Source organism: Ziziphus jujuba, chromosome 11, assembly GCF_031755915.1.
Source record: "Ziziphus jujuba cultivar Dongzao chromosome 11, ASM3175591v1".
Taxonomy (NCBI): Eukaryota; Viridiplantae; Streptophyta; class Magnoliopsida; order Rosales; family Rhamnaceae; genus Ziziphus; species Ziziphus jujuba.
In genome coordinates, this window is record NC_083389.1 from 9,064,898 (window position 1) to 9,086,988 (window position 22,091).

The 22,091-nt window shown below is 35.5% G+C and overlaps 5 protein-coding genes and 1 pseudogene across 5 annotated transcripts; 2 read left to right on the top strand and 4 right to left on the bottom strand.

Moving 5' to 3' along the window:
- Nucleotides 1–1,117: 1,117 nt before the first annotated feature.
- On the bottom strand, nt 1,118–3,541 carry LOC107415015 (IAA-amino acid hydrolase ILR1). The gene is made up of 5 exons (XM_048466181.2): nt 2,922–3,541; nt 2,422–2,547; nt 1,989–2,303; nt 1,754–1,882; nt 1,118–1,674 (listed from the first exon to the last, which is right to left on the bottom strand). The coding sequence occupies exons 1-5, from the start codon at nt 3,258–3,260 to the stop codon at nt 1,312–1,314; spliced, it is 1,272 nt and encodes a 423-aa protein (XP_048322138.2). The 5' UTR covers nt 3,261–3,541; the 3' UTR covers nt 1,118–1,311.
- Nucleotides 3,542–3,697: 156 nt separating this feature from the next.
- Nucleotides 3,698–6,173, bottom strand: LOC125419694 (IAA-amino acid hydrolase ILR1-like 4). The gene is made up of 5 exons (XM_048466180.2): nt 5,752–6,173; nt 5,072–5,197; nt 4,602–4,919; nt 4,331–4,459; nt 3,698–4,242 (listed from the first exon to the last, which is right to left on the bottom strand). The coding sequence occupies exons 1-5, from the start codon at nt 6,106–6,108 to the stop codon at nt 3,859–3,861; spliced, it is 1,314 nt and encodes a 437-aa protein (XP_048322137.2). The 5' UTR covers nt 6,109–6,173; the 3' UTR covers nt 3,698–3,858.
- Nucleotides 6,174–7,166: 993 nt separating this feature from the next.
- Nucleotides 7,167–10,131, bottom strand: LOC107432235 (IAA-amino acid hydrolase ILR1-like 3; annotated as a pseudogene).
- Nucleotides 10,132–10,348: 217 nt separating this feature from the next.
- On the bottom strand, nt 10,349–13,648 carry LOC107432238 (IAA-amino acid hydrolase ILR1-like 3). Its single transcript, XM_016043337.4, has 5 exons — nt 13,003–13,648; nt 11,788–11,913; nt 11,350–11,664; nt 11,048–11,176; nt 10,349–10,867 (listed from the first exon to the last, which is right to left on the bottom strand). Exons 1-5 carry the CDS (start codon nt 13,360–13,362, stop codon nt 10,490–10,492), a joined length of 1,308 nt encoding a protein of 435 aa, XP_015898823.1. The 5' UTR covers nt 13,363–13,648; the 3' UTR covers nt 10,349–10,489.
- A 1,945-nt stretch (nt 13,649–15,593) lies between these two features.
- On the top strand, nt 15,594–18,452 carry LOC125419409 (secoisolariciresinol dehydrogenase-like). The gene is made up of 3 exons (XM_048465249.2): nt 15,594–15,765; nt 16,123–16,492; nt 16,599–18,452. Exons 1-3 carry the CDS (start codon nt 15,728–15,730, stop codon nt 17,019–17,021), a joined length of 831 nt encoding a protein of 276 aa, XP_048321206.1. The 5' UTR covers nt 15,594–15,727; the 3' UTR covers nt 17,022–18,452.
- A 1,087-nt stretch (nt 18,453–19,539) lies between these two features.
- On the top strand, nt 19,540–20,710 carry LOC107410118 (short chain aldehyde dehydrogenase 1-like). The gene is made up of 2 exons (XM_016017528.4): nt 19,540–19,702; nt 19,800–20,710. The coding sequence occupies exons 1-2, from the start codon at nt 19,665–19,667 to the stop codon at nt 20,593–20,595; spliced, it is 834 nt and encodes a 277-aa protein (XP_015873014.1). The 5' UTR covers nt 19,540–19,664; the 3' UTR covers nt 20,596–20,710.
- The last annotated feature ends 1,381 nt before the right edge of the window (nt 20,711–22,091 follow it).

Here is a 22,091-nt window from a genome sequence, read left to right on the forward strand (position 1 = left end):
GCTTTCTCTTTTAGTGGGTAAAAGGCTTACTTAGTTGCAACAAAGGGTCGGAATAGCAACTAAGGCCGCACGGCTTGAAGGGTAAACAAACAAGTCCGTGACACTAGGCAGCTTTACCGTTTTGTGTTGACATCTGTTTCCCATGTGTTGCTCACTTGCTCTGCATCAAGAGCCGTTGGCCAATAAACAAAATCACATGTTATTATTTTATAGATTGAAAAATTAATACAAACTAATATGGATAAATAAATTTTTAAATTAAAGTATAAAAAATTATACCGATAGAAATATTAAAAATTTAAAATATAAAAATTTACATAAAAATATTAAAAAATATCAAATATTGATAAAAATTTATAAAAAATAATAAAAATTTATTTTATTTCGATCCTTTTAAAAAATAAAAATTTCAAAAACATATCAAAATTTTTTTAAATATTTTAAACCATGCTTCAAATACATATTCTATAAATAAGAAACCTTTTATATATGTAAATGAAATTCAATATAATCTAATAAAATAATAATTTATACATCGTATGTACAATTAGATATCAATACTATTATTGGCCCATGGATTTGTACTTTTTATATTTATTTTTAGCTTTCAATTAAATATTAATTTAACAAGTATCACCGAATGCCTGAGGTTTCTTTTAAAATGAATTTACAAATAAATATTTCTATAAAAAATAATGGGGACAAGAAATATTTATTTATAGTCAATCATTTTTTTTTTTGTGTGTTGGATGATTAGTCATTCGTTAGATTTATACCATTTGAATAGTAAACCCCCCTTCGAATCTGGTTAAAAGTGACGATAAGTTTTTTTTTTTTTTTTTTTTTTTGAAAATTTTTTTATCATATTTTTTGTACTGAAGATATAAAAGTGACTAAAAGTTAAATTTTTGTTTTTATTTATACGTATTTTATTATATGATATTACATCAAAATTCAAATTTATAAAGTATGATAAGGTTATTTAAAGTTATTCTACAGTCGGATGAAAAAATAGCTATTCCTTAAATTTTTAAAAAGAACATCATCAAAAAATAAATAAATAAATAAAAAAGAAAAAACTATTTTTGGAAAAAAAAAAAAATTTAAGGATAACCGGTTCCAATGCAATAGCTAATCTCGATAATAGAAAACATTCCAAATACAAATATAAAACAAAAAAGCAAATTACTAGTCCTATGGGATAATTATTATAATAAATGACTCCTTCGTATAATTCTAGTCCTTCATTCACAACTATTTACTCTGATGTTAAGCAGAGGTGATAACTGTAAGCCTAAGCCGAGTTACATTTCAATGGGTCTCAACAACTTGGTTTTCCAAATATGAGATTGCCACAGCAGCATCAAGAGCCGCTCCGATTGGAAGAGCTTCTTCATCGATGAAGAAGTAAGGAGAGTGCAGTGGTTGATCTGATTTTACACTCTCGTTCTTTACCCCCAACACAAAAATTGTAGCAGCAATCTTTTGTGAGAAAAAGCCGAAATCCTCTGATCCCATTGTTACCGGAACAAACTGCACATTGGGTTCTCCAACTTTCTTTCCATGTTCATACATTGCTTCATTGTTAACAACTACAGGATAAGGCAGTGGTACTTCCTCTTTGAAGTCCACCACCGCATTACATCTATGCACAGCTGCTTGAAGCTCTATAACCTTGGGATGATGGAACATATTTGTTAGTTTAATTTAAACCAGATTCATAAAAGGCCACCAAAAAGAGCAGAAATGTTACCTCTTTGATTCTTTCCTTGAGGTAAGACAAACCTTCAGAGGTTAAGCTCCTAAAGGTTCCACCAAATTTCACAGACTCTGGGATTACATTTGCGGCTTGACCTCCCTCTATGAAACCAACTGTTACAACCTAACATGATTCAATATTGATTGAACACCATCCACCTCAGAAATCAAATTCTTATAATCAATTAAACATTAAATTTTTTCTAGATGAGGGGGAGGAAAATGATTACTCTGGCCTCAAGAGGATTGGTCTCACGAGATACTATCTGTTGGAGAGCAAGGATTGCGAAGGCCGCTGCAAGAATTGGGTCTCTGCTATTATGAGGGACTGCCGCATGTCCACCCTTTCCTGTAATTGTAACCGAAAAGAGCCCGGCACCGGCAAGTATTGTTCCGGGCCTCGAAGCAATGGCACCAGTGGGTACCGAAGGCAAAACATGTAGAAAGAAGATGGCATCGATGTCATCAAGAGCACCATGTTGTAACATATGATACGCACCAGAATAACCCTCTTCTCCCGGTTGGAAAACTAGCTTCACAGTTCCCTGCAAAATCATTAAACAAAGTTTTTTTGAGGTGGGTACGATTTAGAATTAGAGATATTATGGACATGTAATTCGTGGTTGCCGTGTAAAAGGCACACACACACATATATAAACACACCTTCAGTTTATTCTTGTTTTTCTGGAGTAACTTGGCTGCTCCAAGTAACATTGCTACATGAGAATCATGACCACATGCATGCATCTTGCCGTCTATCTTGCTCTTGAATTCCCACTCTACTAATTCCTTCCCAGTCAAACAGCGTATGGTTAATAAGTCTTAGCCAAACATAAAATGATTAAACGGAGAAAATCAAAAGCAAAAAACAAGTTTATGACCAAATGTGAATAGAAAATCATAGTTGTGAAGAATTCATTTGCTCTTTAATTAGTTCAGTCAGTCATTGTCCAGCTCAAGAAAGTAGACCCACTTTATGGCTTGTCATAATATGACCATCCTAGTCCTAATCTTTAACATTTGACCAGACAGAGATGATCTTGATTTATCCTGAAGACTCTGTCTATTCTATGGCCTCCACCAATATCTAAATGCAATTGGCTGTCAACAATGTCTAACATGGTCCATATGGGATATGAATGATTGGAGAACAGAGAGAATACCTGCAAAGGTAGGGCGTCCATGTCAGCCCTGAGAGCGAAAACGGGTTTGGATCCAGACCCGATTGAAGCAACCACTCCTGTCTTGGCTACGGGCCAGGTGTACCTAACTCCGAGCGAGTCCAGCTCCGACCTGATGATTTCGCTCGTCTTGTGTTCTTCGAACCCCAATTCTGGGTACTCATGGATTTTCCTCCTGACTCCTCTCATCCATTCAAAGAACTCCGGCTTCCTCGCCGTTACCAGCAATTCACGGGTCAGCAATTCCAGTTCCGATCCCGAAGTCACCGGTTGGTCCAAGAAAGTCAGTATCAACACGCAGAAGAAGATGATGAAAGCCATTGGGGTTGAACTAAGAAACCCCGAATCCAAATGTTTTAATTTTCAAGGACTGCTACCGAGAATCGCTCGGACATTGAGACCAGACAGACAAGGGGAGAGTACTCTGCAAAGCAAGACTGCATCTTTTTCTATTCTACTCCGTTCTTTTTTTTTTTTTTTTTTTTTTGGCTTGAATCTCGAACTATTTCATGGGCAACGTGGCATTAGCCGAATGGTCAGGTATATTAACGGGTTGACCATTTCCGTGTGGCCACATATGTCATGGGAAAAAAGAATAACGTTCTACATTCATCTTTTGTATTCTCGGGTTTTCTTATGGTTCTAGGCTATTTAGTTCTGAGTTAAAACATCCTTCCGAATTTCGCACGGGCAAAATGTCATCCTCTCCTTTCTTTTAAATTTCTTTTCTTCACTGTTTATTTCAAAAATAAGAATAATGGCACAAATGGTACAAATTATACTTATTTGTTGGACGTGGCTTACATCGTGTTCACTGTCTGCTATACGACTGTTAAAAGAATTTGTTCACATTTTTTTGGGTTAATAAAGTGAGCATTAAACACAGCAACTGAGTATGATTTTTTCACAACCAGAGTTTCTAACTGTCAAGAGCAAGAGCATGGCTACTTAAGAAAGAAATTGCCATGGCAGCATGGAAGGCTGCTCCTATTGGAAGAGCTTCTTCATCAATGACTAAGTAAGGAGAATGCAAGTCTGTTTTTGGTCCTGCTAAGGTTTCGTTCTTTGTCCCTATCATAAACATTGCAGCTGCCATTTTTGTTGAGTAGAAGCTAAAGTCCTCTGCTCCCATGGACATTGGTAGAAGATGCACATTGGGTTTCCCAACCAAATATTCTCCAACCATCTTTGCCTCTTTATATATAGCTTCGTCATTGACAGTGGGTGGATAGTGCCTCATCCTTTCCTCCATGAAATCTACTGTGGCACTGCACCTATGCACTGATGCTTCCATTTCTATCACCTGTCAAAAATCATAAAAAATTATCACCCTCCTTCTTAAATATAAAACTTACTTGGATTCATGTGTAAAAACATCCTTAATTAGATACCTCTTTGATCCTTTGTTGAAGGTAGGAGAGACCCTCTGAAGTCATGCTCCGAAATGTTCCTCCAAATCTCATTGTCTCTGGAATTACATTTAGTGCCTGCCCACCTTCAATAAATCCTACAGATACAACCTATATAGTAGTGGTGGGATATGATAAAAGGAAAACAGAAAAAACTTCACATTAGATTTTCATAGCATTTACAAATAGCATTCATATCATAATTAATACACAGATTTGCATATATAATTAGGCATGTAAAAAGGAAAACTACCCTGGGCTCTAAAGGATCTGTTTCACGGGAAACAATCTGTTGAAGTGCAAGGATAGCCGAGGATGCTGCAAGAATTGGATCTCTGGTTTTGTGGGGCTCTGCAGCATGTCCACCTTTCCCTTCGATTATGACAAGGAATCTGGCAGAGCCGGCAAGAATTGGACCAGGCCTTGAACCTATTGTACCAGTGGGCATAACTGGTGCAACATGTAATCCGAAAATAGCTTCCAACTTATCAAAACAATTAGCCTCTTTTAACATATGGTAAGCCCCTGCTCGACCCTCTTCTCCAGGTTGAAATACAAGTTTCACAGTTCCCTTCAAAGTAATTGTTTCAAAGATAAACATTGCATTTCAGTCAAAAATAGGAAATATTAGATATTATTATGTTCGTTAAGTTTCCCAGGTCTTAATTAAATCCTACTATGCTTTCTCTTAGAAGTTTCTTTGAAGTCGTTCTGTTTAATTACCTTTAGTTCATGGCTTTTGCTTTGAAGCAACTTAGCAGCTCCAAGAAGCATCGTTACATGAGCGTCATGTCCGCAAGCATGCATTTTTCCATCTTTCTTGCTCTTAAATTCCCACGCAACCAGTTCCTTCCACATCATAAGCATATAAAATATAAATAAAACACACAACTTCTTGAAAGTACTGAATATACATTGTACGGTATATAAAGTAAGAAGATTTGGAAACATATTTTATGAACCCAACAAAGACTTCGAATCAAACATAAATGTTTAACAATATTGCAAATTTAGAGCTTGATTCGTTTCACTTAGCCAAATGATATATCATTAATCTGTTTTGGCCCATATTTTCTAATATATTATTTCAATTTTGTAACAAAATTTGGTTCAAAATGCTCAAACTCATGTGGACTTTAAACTTCAAAAATGTTTAATCTAACTCCCAAAATACCATTTTTGAAGTTTATTATTCCGCAGCTCTCACTGTCCGTGCGAGCCATGAGAACGCTGATATCCTATTTCTGGTTTGAATTGATCACCATTATACTTCAAACTTCTTAACCAAATTACACCACATTTTAAAGTATATAATTACTATTTCTAGCTTCTTATTATTGTTGGAAGAAAAAAATACTTCTAAATGTTGGCCATGAGAGAGAGAGAGAGAGAGAGAGAAGTACTTGTATAGGGAGAGCATCCATGTTGGCCCTGAGACCGAACCAGGGCTGGAGCCCCGACCCAAGGGAAGCCACCAGGCCTGTTTTTGCGACGGGCCATGTATACTGAATGCCAAGCAAATCCAGCTCCGATTTAATGAGTTGACTCGTTTCGTACTCCTCAAAGGCCAGCTCCGGATTCTGGTGGATCCTCCTCCGAACCCTTCTCAGCCAATCCAAGAACTCGGGCTTTTTCGCCGAATCCAACAGTTCCCGGGTCACTACATGAAGCTCCGAATCAGATCCGGTAGGAGCCTCCAACCCCCGCGTCATCTTATATTTCAACAAAGATACCAACAACAAGAAATGCAACCAATCCATCCTCGACACTCGACAAGGAAAGTGATGTTCCAAACAGCTGCTAGACCTGGCTGTTTTTGGGATCAGACTATCCAAAATATAAATATATTATATTAGTTATAAACGTGTATTGCATGTTTTAGTGGTTCGTTCATTATTTTTATGACAGTGTAAATACATAAGAATTTTAAAAAATATGGTAAAACATGAATTTAAGTCTTGGATTGTGGGTTATAAGCTGGATTCGAATCTCACCGGTCTATAAATAAAAATAATAATAATAATAATATGTTTTTGTTTCATGCAATTAACTTAGAAAACTAATATAAATGGTAATTAATTAATATTTTTTGTCATTTTACATAACTGAATCTAATGTAATAGAATTGTATCCTGAAAAAGCGGTAAACCAAATTATTTCTTTTAGGCCAGCAGGCAAACACGTGAACTGCATTGCTATGTGTACTTTTGGTCGGGGAGAAATTTAATTCTTAATTGCCCTTTTTAGATCTCTGTACGATCTACCAAATTACATCTATGATCAGGAAAAATGAAAAATAAATAAATAAAACTATATATGTTAAAGTTTTATCTACTAAGCGTAGGTTCTGTTCACACGTTTGCCAAGGATATTTAAAATTAGTATACTTCGAGAGAAATACTAAGCAAATAAAAAAATGGATTAAAAAGTTTTAGCCCCAAAAAAAAAAAAAAAAAAAAAAAGGATTAAAAAACAGAGAGAAAATCATCTGTTCAACATTTCCGCTCCACATATGGTCGTTTCCATTTTCCTACGAGTGAAAAGTACGTAGTACCGAAGATTTTTTTCAACTTGTATTGAAAATAATAATTAATACTTTATATAAAATAACTAGTATTTTTAAGATAAAATTTCATTGACATACGTACATTTTATAAGTTTTTCAAATAGACCTTTATGTTTTTCTATACATTATTTTAAAAAAAAAGTCTCCAAATTTCATTTTTATCACAGTGCCACTCCTTCATATACAAATTTTTTTCTTTTGAATTTTTAATGTTTCACATATAAATACAATCAATTAAACATTTCCTTAAATTTAATGATTAATGATTATCCATGTAATATGTGTGTTAATATTGCATAAAACATTTACAAGTACTTATTCAGCCAAAAAAAAAAAAAAAATTACAAGTACTAGTTGTGTTCTATCTTCTATGATTAATCAATTTAGTTGTACAAAGATATTATTCATATGTTACGAATCGATTAATTAGCTATATATAATACTTGTATCTCTGGGACAATTCATATCCAGAGTTTCTAATGTTAAGTATGGTTATCCAAGAAAGAGATTGCCATGGCAGCATGGAGGGCTGCACCTATTGGAAGAACCTCTTCGTCAACAACAAAGTAAGGAGAATGCAACCCTTTAACCGATCCCAACGTTTCGTTCTTTATCCCTATCATAAAAAATGCAGCCGGCATTTTCATCGAGTAGAAGCTGAAATCCTCTGCCCCCATTGACATTGGAAGAAGCTTCACATTGTGTTCATCAAGCAAAGATTCACCTATCCGCTTCGCATGTTTGTATATTGTTTCGTCGTTGACGGTGGCTGGGTAGTGCCTCATTTTTTCCTCCATGAAATCTATTATGGCTGTACACCTATGCAAAGAAGCTTGCATCTCAATGACCTGTCCAACATAAAATTTTACAAGTTTCAGGATTTGATTATTAAGTTGTTTCTAAGATCGAATCTGATTGATTATGTGACTCTAATAACCCCCTTTGAATCATGTGTAAATGCATTGATTTTTTATACCTCTTTGATCCTCTGCTGAAGGTAGGATAGCCCCTCTGTAGTCAGGCTACGAAAAGTGCCACCAAATCTCAGTCTGTGGAATTACATTTGGTGCCTGACCACCTTCAATGAATCCTACAGTTACCACCTATTAGTGGAGGGAAATGATAAAATGACACATCAAATTTGACATTACAACACAGGGCTGAAGTAGAAAAATTGATAGAGAACAAGCATATATAACAATTACCCTGGGCTCTAGAGGATCAGTTTCTCGCGAGATGATTGGTTGAAGTGCAAGGATAGCTGAGGATGCTGCAAGAATTGGATCTCTGGTTGCCTGTGGCTCTGCAGCATGACCTCCTTTGCCTTCAATAGTGACTACAAATCTGCCAGCGCCAGAAAGAAATGAACCAGGCCTTGAACCTATTGTACCAGTGGGTATACCTGGTGAAACATGTAATCCGAAAATAGCTTCAAACTTATCAAAACAACTAGCCTCTTTTAACATATGGTAAGCCCCGGCTCGACCCTCTTCTCCAGGTTGAAATACAAGCTTAACAGTGCCCTTCAACATACAAGTTTCAAAGTATGATGTAATTTTGTTTTGTGATCAGAACAAAACAATCTGATATATACGTACTAATTCTAAAAATCCTCATGTACTCTTAACTCATTTGTTTACCTTTAGATCATGGCTTTTGCTTTTGAGCAACTTAGCAGCTCCAAGCAGCATGGTTACATGAGCATCATGGCCACAAGCATGCATTTTGCCATCGTTCTTGCTCTTGTACTCCCACTCAACCAGTTCCTTTGTTATAATTGTTTTGAATAGGAGTCAGATTACCAAATCATTGAAGTGGTTATAACCAAAAAAAAAAAAATATATATATATATATATACACACACTTAGAACCAAAAGCAAAAATCAAGCAATACAAATTAAATTGAAATTACGTTTTTGGAAAATGCCCCTTTTAGTATATTTTGATTCAATTAGAAACAAATTAATAGCTGTCTCAACCTATGTAGTCTTGTCTAAAGGCAAATTGAAACTTTTCAAGAAAGAAATATACGCATTGCGTTAAACAGCATGTGTTTAGGCATACTTTTTATATACGCATATATATATATATATATATATAATTTTGTTATAATAAATTTACATATCTATTAAAATTTCAATATGATAAACATTTTAGCTTAAAAAAATTAGTGTAAATTAAATTTTAACTTCAAGAGATTGGCTAAGCCAATGATGGCAAGATACACCTCTTGAAAGACATGGCAAACAAAAATAATAATAATTATTATTATTATTATTATAATCATAATAATACAAATTTACCAAATTCCAGTTTGAGAGTTATAGAGTTGACCAAGACGAGAAGAAGAGACCGTACCTGAATAGGGAGAGCATCCATGTCAGCCCGAAGACCCAACCAGGGCTGGACTCCCGACCCAATTGAAGCCACAAGCCCAGTCTTAGCAACGGGCCACACGTAATCAATCCCAAGCATATCCAACTCTGACCTAATCAGCTGGCTCGTCTCATGTTCCTCGAAGGCTAGCTCTGGGTTCTGGTGGATCCTCCTCCGAACCCTTCTCAGCCAATCCACGAACTCGGGCTCTCTTGCCGACTCCAATAGTTCCCGTGTCAGTTGATGGAGCTCGGATCCAGTAGGACTCCCAAACACCCACGTTAGCTTCATCGCCACCATCGACACCAAGAAGAAGACGTGCAGCCGAGACATCTTCAAACCGCAAAATGATTTTTCAAGGTGTTGCCAGCCTTCGCAACTACTTCTCTATCCTGCTGCGTTTATACAATGTTTTGGATGTTACACCCTTTATGGTGTAGCTATTAATGATACAAATTTTTTATCTTTAATTAACAAAACTATACTAGCATCGTTCCAAATTATAAAATTTATAAGAAATTACCAATCTTAGCTAGACTTGGAGTTTAATAAAATAAGGAATAATTTTTTAATTGGAATTTTAGGTGCACCATTTTCTAAAGTCACTTCCTGATATTGAAATTAACCTGATGTTGTTTATTATTATTATTGTTATTATTATTTTTACTTTTGGCGCTCAACAATTGAATATTAATGCTATCGCTATCAAATCAATTATAATTAAATATTTTGTTATTTAATATTCATGTAGTAGTATTTGGAAATAGATTGGAATTATATATGTATATATTTGTACGTTCTTTGTTTGAACGTCACATTTGTACCCAATAATGGGCAATTTTGTTGACATTCCTCATTAAATAATCGTGTATCTAATCCTGTTATTCCATTTGATGGCTTGTGAATAAAGGAAAAATCTGTTTAATATTAGTATTAGTATTCCATACACACCACCACTCCTTTTATTATCTTAATTTGGTCAATCATATTGAAGTGTAAACTTACATATTGGTAAATCCAAAAACTTTCCATTTACAACCAAAACATGCAAGGAAAAAAAAAAAAAGTTAAAGCATATCAAATTACAAAAAACAATTAGAGCTACTTGGTACGTCATCTGGTAGTTTATTAAAATGTATTACAACAATATTCAAATGTAAAACAACAAAATGGTAATGTATATGCTCCATCCAGAGTTGTTAATGAATTTCCTTAACATGATTATCCAGGAAGGAAATTGCCACAGCCGCATGGAAAGCCGCTCCTATTGGAAGAACACCTTCGTCGAGAACAAAGCGAGGAGAATGCAAAGGTTTGTCGGATGTTAGAGTTTCATTCTTTATCCCAATCATAAAAAACGCTGCTGGCATTTTCTTTGAGTAGAAGCTGAAGTCCTCTGCTGCCATCCACGGTGGATAAAGGTGCACATTCTGTTCTCCAAGCAAAAATTCTCCAACCCTCTTGCCGTGTTTGTATGTTGCTTCGTCGTTCACTGTGGCTGGATAGTGTCTCATCTTTTCCTCCATGAAGTCTACTGTGGCATTACACCTATGCACCGAAGCTTGCATTTGTATCACCTGTAGAATCATGAAGAGCATTTTCAGGCTGTTCTTAGAAACAGAGAGAAATTGCTTTATGGAACTTAGAAAAAAAAAATTTGGATATTGTTAAGTTGTTTTTTGGACCGCTCTAAAAGTACCAGTTGATCTCAAATATCAAAGTTTGTTTGATTCATTTCTAAACATATCCTTGGTTACCTCTTTGATCCGTTTTTGGAGGTAGGATAAACCCTCTGAAGTCATGCTCCGGAAAGTGCCTCCAAATCTCACAGTCTGTGAAATTACATTTAGTGCCTGCCCACCTTCAACGAATCCTATGGTTACCACCTATTTATGGTGGGCAATGATGAACCGGAAACAGAAAATTCGCCATTAGATTTCTAAATTCCCCAGTATGGTTGAAGACTAATACAAAGAGTGGTTTTCGTCGAAAATGAGTAACAATGCTTTATGAATCCTCTCTTGCACTGACTATAATAACCATGTCAAAGAAAAATTACCCTGGCCTCTAGAGGATCAGTTTCTCGCGAAAGAATTTGTTGAAGTGCAAGGATAGCCGATGATGCCGCAAGAACAGGATCTATTGCTACGTGTGGGTTTGCTGCATGTCCACCTTTCCCTTCGATTATGACTGAGAATCTGCCAGAGCCGGCAAGCATCGGACCAGGCCTTGAACCTATCGTACCTGTGAGCATATCTGGTGCAACATGTAATCCGAAAATAGCTTGAAAATTATCAAGAGCACCCTCTTGTATCATATGGTAAGCCCCTGCTAGACCCTCTTCTCCAGGTTGAAAAACAAGCTTAACAGTGCCCTGCAATGATTAATGTTTCAAGCATAAGCAATTGTTCGGTCAAAATAAACAGTAACTCCCAATAATTGGACATGACAAGCAATCAGACATATCAACTGAAATGCTCTGTAATCATTTGTTTACCTTTAGTTCGTGGCTTTTGCTTTGAAGTAACTTAGCTGCTCCAAGCAACATTGTTACATGAGCATCATGGCCACAAGCATGCATTTTGCCATTGTTCTTGCTCTTATACTCCCAGTCAACCAGTTCCTTCCACATTGTAATGTTGATTATATATAGGGGTTAGCCTACAATGTTATTGAATTGGTTTTCCAACAGAAATATATCTTTGTTGGAAAGAAGAGTATAAACTTAATACAAGATTAAAGAAATATATTTTTGTTGGGAAAGAAAAGTATAAACTTAGAACTAACATTGAAATTAAGCGAGTAAACAAGATTAATGTTAAAGTGTTAAAGAGTTTATGTACTTGTCTAGACTGGTTTTAACTCAATCAATATAAATAGCTTTATCAACATGTGAATTCATGGAAAGGCCATTAGAAATTTTTGTTGTGGAAATTATGTCCTCCAAAGTCCAAACAGATTACTTAAATAGATACCTCAGTAAATATAAACAAATATCTTTTGTATAGCTCATATATATGAATTTTTTCTAACAGCAAGAAAATTGTTAAATTGGATTGGCTCTCATTTTCAGCTTAAAATTTCCGGAATAAATGACAAACAACTTCTAAAATAAGTCAACGAAGTCGTTGAAGGAATTTCACATGAACAAACAGGCGGTCATTTTTTTCCCCCCATGGTTTCAGTTATGCAATGCAAACCTTTCCAAAATGGTATGTCCGAAAACAAAACAAAAAAAAAAATTATTCTAATGGCATTTTTTTTTTTTTTGTTTTTTGGTGACAACTAATAGTTGAAAGTTTTCAATCAAGTCCCAAAATGCCAATTTTTTTACTACCACACAGGTTATACTACCTTCAACCTCAGATTAAGGAAAATATATTTCAAAGAAAAAAGAGAGTAAGGAAAAGAAATACACAGTTATGGAGAAAAAAAATAATAGATAATAAATAAAAAAACAAAGCAGACAAAAAATAATTAGGTCTTGGTGGCGGCTATATATCCAACGAATGAAAATGCACGTCTTATTCTACTTCTAGGTGAGATTTGACCAATATGATATTACTGTACACATATCTCCCAAAGTACAACATGCTGGAGTTTATTATAATTTCTGGTTTTTAAAATAGCGGAGAAAAATATCTTCTGGGTTATCTAAGCAGTTGACCATGGTAGATATAGAAAAGGCAAGCAAGAGAGAACAAAGCTGTACCTGAATAGGAAGAGCATCCATATCTGCCCGGAGACCGAACCATGGCTGGAGGCCAGACCCAATGGACGCCACCAGCCCAGTCTTGGCGATGGGCCAGGCATATTTGATCCCAAGCAAATCCAACTCCGATCTAATGAGTCGACTCGTCTCGTACTCGTCGAAGGACAGCTCTGGATTCTGGTGGATTCTCCTTCGAACCCTTCTCAGCCAATCCAAGAACTCGGGGTTTCTCGCCGACTCCAGCAGCTCCCGAGTCAGAATACTGAGGTCCGATCCAGTCGGGGTCTCCAACGCCCACGTCAGCTTGGACGTCAACGTTGATACCAATAATAAGAGTAGACTCAGCCAACCCATCCTCATGTCTGGTAAGGTTATAATGTCGAATGCAATCCTCGGATACTAAGCTATATGGCTCATTTTCTTTTTAGATAAGCAATAAATAATTTTTTAAATAACTTCAGCTACACATTCCTTTTTCCACCAAAAAATAAAAAAATAAAAAAAATAAAAAAAGGATATTGTTTATTAAAAATAAATAAATAAAATAACTTTGGGTAAATATGGATAATGTTTCTCATGCTAATGCTACAGATATTGTTGTCCATTTATTATTATTATTATTATTATTTTATCATTGTACCAATTTATGAGTTAAAGAAGGAGGCATCTCTTTGAACCTACTACTTCATGGGTATACTTGTGAAAGATAACAATTAAGCTAATTTTATTTGTAATTTATTATTGAATTGGAGATAAAGTTGGATGTGCATTGAAAATTATAATTAAGGTTTGGATTCTGACACTTAAGTAATTAACTCTGAATATTGACCGTTAAGTAATTAACTTTGAATATGGACCGTTAAATTATTAATAATTATTGAAAGGTTAAATAACAGCTTAATATACCTTAAAAAAATAAAAATAAAAATAACGGCTTAATATCATTTTAACCCCAAATTATGACATGTCTTTTTATTTTGTCCTTAAAACTCGTCATACTGCCACCAAAACTGTGTTTTTGTGTTCAATTTTTTTTCCTTTTGAATTTGACTAAATTAGACATAAATACGTCATAAATGTAAAATAACAAAATTACAAAGTTACTAAATAAAAAATTAAATGGGCTTAGTACAATCAATTTTATCAAATTTTTCCATCCAACATACTAACGAAAAAATGTGTGATAGGTTGGTATGTCCGATGATATAGTCTTAGATAAATATTAGAGAAACATTGACAAAAGGTGTCTGTACCCCACTGAGGATATCTCCTATGGCCTATCCCTCCAGAATGCACTTGTCTAACTCACTAGGCCATATTAATTAATATGACTTGTGTTTTAGATGCTACAACCACTTAAACCACATTTGCCTCATCAACGGCATAATTTAGATTTCTCAAAGCTCATGGTAAAAACCAATAGTTTATTTTAGAAACATATTTGGAGGCATCTTAATTGCTTTCTTTCACATACAACTTTGATTTGATATTGTTTTTGCATAGACAACTCAATAATAATAAATAAATTTAAATTTCTCTATTCTCAATATAAAACTAAAAATTGAAAAAAAAAAAAAATCACCCATGGTCTCTAGCTAATTAAAACTTGTAGTCCATCCACGCCCAAAGTATATTACCCAAAAAAAAAAAAAAAAAAGGCGTCAAAGTGTAACGGTTCAAAATTTGACTCCAGTAAAAGCCAATTTTACATCCCTAATTCTTAACTTTTAAAAGAAACAAAATTAATTTGCTAAACAAAAATTAAATATAGTTAGTTTATTAATCAATAATCAGCACTATTTTAGTTGTCGCTTACACAGCCATAAAGTTTATAGAAATAAGTTAGATAATCTTGAATGGATATGAGCTGGAGATTCCCATGACATAAAGAGTTTGATATGATTTTTTAAATGGGTGCGTCTTTACATGGTGTAAGTAGCAAAGAAAATATATTAACTATAAAAATGCAGCCGGCCCACTAAACGAAAACCTCCAAATGCATGATGCTGTCATTGACATACTCTGATTATTTAAAAAAATAAAATAAAATAAAATTAACATAGCGAATTGCTTAATGAAAGCCTCTTATCAATTATTACGGAGTCTATCCAATCAGTTACTGCCACGGTACCACCAAGGACTGGTTTGCCCACTCCGAAAGGAGTGATTTTTCCTTTTGGTGGGCAAAGATTTAAGTTTTTTTAATTATTTTCTTTTTTGCCTAGATGTGATTGTCTGTACTTCAAAGAGTGGAATAAACTATGATAGTCTATTCTGTTTGTACAGGAGGGGTTTGTCAAGTTATTTGCTGCATAAGTTTATTATTATTATTATTATTGTTATTATTCTTCCTGTGAATAGTATAAATAAAAACAATTTTTTAAAACTGATAATAAATTTGTAAAGATACATATTTTAAGTGAATTAAACAGTGAAAAACAGACAGCCATTTTGGTTTATTTATATGTATGACGATAATGACCATGAAAAAGGTAATGTAGAATAAAAATAATCTCGAATATAACTGCTTATTTCATGTTTTTTAAATGATCAACTTGATATCCTTTCCACTAGATGAACCGTATGCTTATTAATAAAGGGTCTCAACTCTCAAGAACCCTTTAACCGATACTCTTAATTTGCCTCCATTTTTTAACATTCAGAGCAAAAAACTCTCCCTCTTTCTTCTTAAACATCTCTAGCTAGCTAGATCTCTACCTCAGCAATGGCAGCCACTTCATTAGTGAGGGCAGTGTCGAAAAGGTTACTACATAGGACATGCTTAGTTACGTTTTTACTTAGTTACGTCTGCAATCGTGATTCCTAAATTCCCATTTAAGATCTTCAAAATTCAAAATTACATATACGAATTTTTTTTCCTTAGGCCTATTATCAATTCGTCTACCTGACATACAAGGTTATTTTGCTATGTTTGACATGGTTATGCAATTCAGGAAAAACACAATTTCATGTTTGGAAATCATTTTTTTTTTTTTCAAAGAAATTTTATTGGCTACTAAGAATGTTATATGCATCCGACACGAGTACATGAACAACTTGATAATTGCCCAACAGCTTCATACAAGCTATACCCAATTAACTTGACAAATTGATGTGCAGATTGGAAGGAAAGGTGGCTTTGATAACCGGAGGAGCTAGCGGCATCGGGGAATGTACGGCGAGAGTGTTTGCCAATCAAGGAGCCAAAGTGGTAATCGCCGACATCCAAGACGAGCTTGGCCAATCAGTAAGCAAATCAATAGGCCCAAACAGCACCTACGTCCACTGCGACGTCACCGATGAATCCCAAGTCAAAGCCGCAGTAGACAAAGCCGCCGCAACCTACGGAAAGCTAGACATAATGTTCAACAACGCCGGGATAGCCGACGAAAACAAGGCGCGCATCATCGACAATGACAAGGTCGATTTCGAGCGAGTACTCAGCGTCAACGTCACGGGTGTTTTCCTGGGCATAAAGCATGCCGCGCAGGTGATAATTCATACACACTTAGCTAGACATATGCATATGAAATTCACTTTTTAATAGCTTAAGCTTTTGAAATCTGATTGTGATTTAACATGGTTTATAAACCCAGGTGATGATCCCCAACCGCAGCGGCTGCATTCTTTGTACGGCGAGCGTGAGTTCGTACCTCGGAGGTGCAGCTTCACATGCATATGCCTGCTCGAAGCACGCTGTGTTGGGGCTTACCAAAAATGCAGCGGTAGAATTGGGACAGTTCGGAATTCGAGTGAACTGCTTGTCCCCCTATGCGCTTGCGACTCCTTTGGCTAAGAAATTTGTTGGGGTAGACGATGAGGGGCTTGAGAAGTTCATGAGCACGCTGGCAAATCTAAAGCATGTGATTCTTAAGGCTGAAGATGTTGCTAATGCCGCCCTTTATTTGGCTAGCGATGAGGGAAGGTATGTGAGTGGGCATAATCTATTAATTGATGGGGGTTTCAGTATTGTTAATCCCTCCTTCCACAACATGTTTCAGTACCCTGAGGGATCCTGAATATTATTATTCATGTTTTTGAGTACAAAACAAAGAGGTCGATCGTTGTCAATTGTTGTTGGTACAAACTATAGAGCTAGTCTAGTTCGAATTATACTTTTTAATCAGGATGCAAATTTTCAATTTTCAATTTTCAATGACACTGAAGAAATATTATCTTAAAATGAAAATGAGAAAACTAAAATCAATGTCAAGTCTACTACGCAATTAATAAAATATGCATTTCATATTATATCTATGAAACGTGAATTTATATATTAATAGCTAAGGTGGCATCAACTAAGACCGGAAAACTAAGAAGGCTTTGGTAAACCAAACCACATAGCCTCAACTCAAATGATGCATGAATAGGCATCGAATTTCTAGTTTGACTAAACTCGTGTAAACTTAATAAATTTCTTAATTTGATGTTTGGTGAGCTGTTGGTTTCAATCATAATTTAATTTATATTATACTGTAAAAATTGGAACAAAGGGTGAGCTTGCTGTATCTCTCCGATTGGAAGAATTCTATATTATATACCTGTAAACTGCCTGTAAGGTATACACACTCGATTTGCTCTCGTTTATCAAACACCGGAAGCTAAAATCTCCCTCTTTCTGGATATCTCTGGATCTACATCACAACGGCATGGAATGCAGGTCCTTCATTTAATAGCTCCTAACCTATTGATTCTGCACTGCAAGATACTGCCTCGAGATGGACAACAATTTTCCTGAATTATGGCGGAAGGTTCACAAAGTGACAAAGTTGGTGATCGGCTAGGCCCAGGTAGAGTTTACTTAGAGCTCAAAGAAGCCCAACAAGGGCCTTTCAGTTAGCCCAAAAGCAAACCAAAGTTAGCCCATCTGGAAAGGACAGGTGGATCTAATAACCGGCGGAGACAGCGGTATCGAAGACCGAAAACACTAAGTTTGTACCCATCTCGGAGGGAATGTGCTAATCGCAACATCCAAGACGAGTTCAGGCCCAAATTGGATAGGCCCAAACTTTACCCATGTCCACCCTTCGGATGCTAGAAGCACACCATCTTGCAACTCCTTTGTCTACGAGGTTTGTTGGAGTGGACGATGAGGGGCTTGAAAATGCAATGACCTTGCTGGGTAATTTGAAGCGTGTGATTGCTAAGCCTGAAGATATTGCCAATGGAGCTCGTTATTTGGCTAGCCATGAGGGAAGGTGTGTGAGTAGGCATAATCTGTTTATTGATGGTGGTTTCAGAATTGTTAATCCGTCTTTCCATATGTTTCAGTGGCCCGAGGAGAGCTGATTGTGTTGGATATCACAGCTACAAAGTTATGAATGCGTTTCAGTTTAGATTTTGAAATTATTGAAAACAGTTTCGTTTTCAAACGGGTGCAACTAGAGCTATCCCGTTTGAATGGCAATAATATTCCTATTTTTACTTAATTTAATCTGTAGAGATTTCTACCCAGCTAATAGATGTGTTAATAAGGCACTTGGATTTTGATTTGAGTCGGAGGCTCGTTCTTACTATAAACTTTTGAGTCGGAGGCTCGTTCTTACTGTAAACTATCTCCAGGTCAACATCCAACCTTTTCAAAAAACAAAAAAAGTTTAATAATATAATAAAGAAACACAATTATTACAAGGAAAATAAAAAAAAATTTTAAAAAAAAAACTTTTACTTAACCCAAAATAAAAAAAAATCTCAGTCGGGTATTTAGGGATTGCCCAATGCATTCATTCTGTTATTGCTCTCCTTATACCCAAAATTGAATATGTCATGGGCTTCTAAAGTTCAGCCCATGTCCGTAAATCCAAATCATTACCCAACAAAGTCCACCTTAACTTGGGCTACAAAGAAATGGATAGTAGGCCCCAAACCAGATCACCTCTTATTAGAACAATAAACGGAGTAGCACTTTTACATTTCCATAAAACTTAAAAAAAAATATATATATATATATATATATATACATATATATTAAAAAAAGGTACTTTTGCAACTCACAAGTAATTTTTGCAGTCACTTTTGTCTCTTTTTTAACTCCAATTGGAAGAGGAAAGTTTAATTACTAATAATAATCCTCCGACCCCTGTTTGTCTCACACAACGGATGAATAGTGGGGACAAAAGTTTGAAAAGGTTACCCTTTAATAATATTCAATCTTGTGACTCTGCAGAGATTTTCGCTTTTTCCTTACAACGGACACATGGTGATGGTCTTGCATTTATCTTGTTCTAGTGGGAATATGTTCCGGGTAGTGGTTGGCAGCTTTGGAGCCTTCTGGTTGGTTTATTTTCTGACTCATTTTTATTACTTTACGTACTTCAAGCCTCTAATACATTAACAAGAAGTATCAATCTCTCTCTAGCAATTCTCTTTTAAGTATCCCAATTCAATTAATCTTTGTCCAATCAGTCAGTACTAGTTCGTAAAGAAAAATCAGACCTGTCGTATTCTGATTGGCCAAAGTTAAATTAGATGGGTAACTAACTTGTCACTCTAACTTCTACATCCAATTATAAATAGTTTCAACCTTTCATTATTAAAAGTACGGACCCACCCCCATATGCAAAACTTTTTGGTGAATTACCCCCACATACAAAACTATTCATATACTGTGAAGGATTTCTAATTTTTCTATATTGCTTGGATCAACTGTAGTGAAGTTAAAGATGGTTGGATCTTCTTCACAAGCTCTTATTGCCAAAAGGTAAGCTTTTTCATTAAGATTCCACTTCACTCGGTCTAATTACTTTTTTTCTTAATTTCCATCAAATTGGTAAACGTGAACAAACCTTTTTTTTCAGGCTAGAAGGTAAAGTGGCCATAATCACCGGCGGTGCTAGCGGTATCGGCAAGAGCACAGTAAGACTGTTTGTGCAGCACGGGGCGAAGGTCATCATCGCCGATGTCCAAGACGAACTTGGTCTATCTCTCTGCAGAGAATTAAACCAAGATGAATCAGTCTCCTATGTCCACTGTGATGTCACAAGCGACACAGACGTGAAAAACGTTGTGGATGTGGCCATTTCAAAGTATGGTAAGCTTGACATCATGTACAACAATGCAGGAATCCCAGGACAAGTGAATCAAACAATTGTGGAAGCGGACAACGAGAACTTCAAAAGGGTATTCGAAGTTAACGTCTACGGAGCTTTCTTGGGAGCCAAACATGCTGCTAAGGTCATGATCCCAGCCAAAAAGGGAGTCATCCTTTTCACTTCGAGTGTAGCATCGGAAAACAGCGGCGAGTCCCCTCACTCTTACACGGTGTCGAAGCACGCGGTGGTGGGGCTGATGAAGAATCTGTGTGTGGAGCTTGGTCAATACGGCATCAGGGTTAACTGTATAGCTCCATGTGCAGTTGCAACACCGTTGCTGAGAAATACTTTGGGAATGGAAAAAGATGTGGTGGAGAAAGCGATTTGTGAAGCGGCAGTACTGAAAGGGGTCGTGCCTGGTACGGAGGACATGGCGGAGGCTGCTCTGTATTTGGCTAGTGATGAGTCCAAGTATGTGAGCGGCCTAAATCTTATGGTTGATGGGGGTTATTCCACCACAAATCCGTCATTTAGTATTGTTCTCAGAAATTTACTGTCTTAGTTTAAGCCAGAGTGTTAATTTTGTATTATTAAAAAAGTCGTTTTCGGTTTTAATCAACTCTCTCTTTAATTTGGGTTTTATTAATTTCATATTCTTCTATATGTTCTTACAACTATTTTGCCGAACTACTCAAATAAATTGAAGCAGGAGCATTTGTTATGATCATATCAATGTCCAATCTACATTTACAGCATGTAAGCTGCCTGCTAAAACAATAAAAAATCCTCTTGAATTATATTGTTTAGTTTACTTTTTAACTATTTATATCAACTCATAATGAGTAATAGATTACTCAGATACGCATTAATTTAAAAGCAGATTTTGCACCGCATGCCGCATGAATTATAAATGGGTTGAAGATGAGCTTTGTACGTCATGTCATGTCAATATGTCAGATTCGTCATCCACGCATTTGACTTGAACCTCCACCATATAGAGCAAAAATTAGATGGACCCCGGGACTAATGCTCCTAGATGCAAAGCACATCATATTATTATTATTATTACTTTTTTTTTCGCCGAAAACGCAACACATTCATATTAGGTGAGTCCTATCCGTGGACCTTGCATTTTTGTGTGTTTAATAATCATAAATCCCGGATGTAAGTGATTTTTTCCTACACAAGGCAAAGTCTTGGACTTATAGGTTCTGAAACCCCTTTTTTTTTCTTTTTTTTTTCTTTTTTTTTTTACCTCTTTTAAAAGTTATATTTGCTGTCGCAAAAATAAATAGTTATATTTACTGCATGGCCTCACATTTTTGGTAATGATATATATTCCTATTTAATTATATTGTTTAATTTACCTTTTTGCTAGTAATGCAAACATAACATAAGTAAAAGATAACTTAGATATGCATTAATTTAAAAGCAGATTTTTCACGCATGCCGTATGAATTATAAATGGGTTAAAGGTGAGCTTTGTATGTCATGTCATGACAATATATCAGATTCGTCGTCCACCCATTTGAATTGAACCTCCATGATAAGAGCAAAAATTAGATGGTCCTGGACGCTCAAAACGTCTCATTATTTTGGATTTTATCTATGGCCTCACATTTTTGCGTGTTTAAAAACTATAAGGTTCAGAATCCATATGATGATTTTTTTTTTTTTTCCCATTATAAACGTAAAGTTTTGGATTGATACGCTCGGAACCTTTTCACCTTTGTCAAAAGTTATATATACTTTCGCAAAAATAAAAAAAGTTATATTTGCTACATGGTTTTCTATTTTCCCTAATTTATTAAAATTTTACAATATTTTTTTCCTTTCTTTCCTTTTTATGTTAAGCCAATGCGTTGTATTAGCTATAGGGGAATTAGGTATCCGTGATTAATGGATAAATTTTTTTAATGAATGGATAATGTTCATTTAGGGCAGTGGCAAACTAAAACAATAATCAAAAATTCAAATTTCCATATCTCCAATGACAAAAAAGAAAAAAAAAAAAAGATAAAAGTATCGACGATTAATTTCAACTCAATCTTATCTTAT

Coding starts and splice junctions, on each gene's coding strand:
- LOC107415015 (XM_048466181.2), bottom strand. CDS start 3,260: ATGGCTTTCATCATCTTCTTCTGCGTGTTGATACTGACTTTCTTGGAC. Junction 2,548..2,921: donor TGGACGCCCTACCTTTGCAG/GTATTCTCTCTG, acceptor TTGACTGGGAAG/GAATTAGTAGAGTGGGAATT. Junction 1,883..1,988: donor CCAATCCTCTTGAGGCCAGA/GTAATCATTTTC, acceptor GAATCATGTTAG/GTTGTAACAGTTGGTTTCAT.
- LOC125419694 (XM_048466180.2), bottom strand. CDS start 6,108: ATGGATTGGTTGCATTTCTTGTTGTTGGTATCTTTGTTGAAATATAAG. Junction 4,920..5,071: donor GCAAAAGCCATGAACTAAAG/GTAATTAAACAG, acceptor ATTACTTTGAAG/GGAACTGTGAAACTTGTATT. Junction 4,460..4,601: donor CAGATCCTTTAGAGCCCAGG/GTAGTTTTCCTT, acceptor ACTACTATATAG/GTTGTATCTGTAGGATTTAT.
- LOC107432238 (XM_016043337.4), bottom strand. CDS start 13,362: ATGAGGATGGGTTGGCTGAGTCTACTCTTATTATTGGTATCAACGTTG. Junction 11,177..11,349: donor CTGATCCTCTAGAGGCCAGG/GTAATTTTTCTT, acceptor CACCATAAATAG/GTGGTAACCATAGGATTCGT. Junction 10,868..11,047: donor TCCAAAAACGGATCAAAGAG/GTAACCAAGGAT, acceptor ATGATTCTACAG/GTGATACAAATGCAAGCTTC.
- LOC125419409 (XM_048465249.2), top strand. CDS start 15,728: ATGGCAGCCACTTCATTAGTGAGGGCAGTGTCGAAAAG. Junction 15,766..16,122: donor GTGAGGGCAGTGTCGAAAAG/GTTACTACATAG, acceptor ATTGATGTGCAG/ATTGGAAGGAAAGGTGGCTT. Junction 16,493..16,598: donor GCATAAAGCATGCCGCGCAG/GTGATAATTCAT, acceptor TTATAAACCCAG/GTGATGATCCCCAACCGCAG.
- LOC107410118 (XM_016017528.4), top strand. CDS start 19,665: ATGGTTGGATCTTCTTCACAAGCTCTTATTGCCAAAAG. Junction 19,703..19,799: donor CAAGCTCTTATTGCCAAAAG/GTAAGCTTTTTC, acceptor CTTTTTTTTCAG/GCTAGAAGGTAAAGTGGCCA.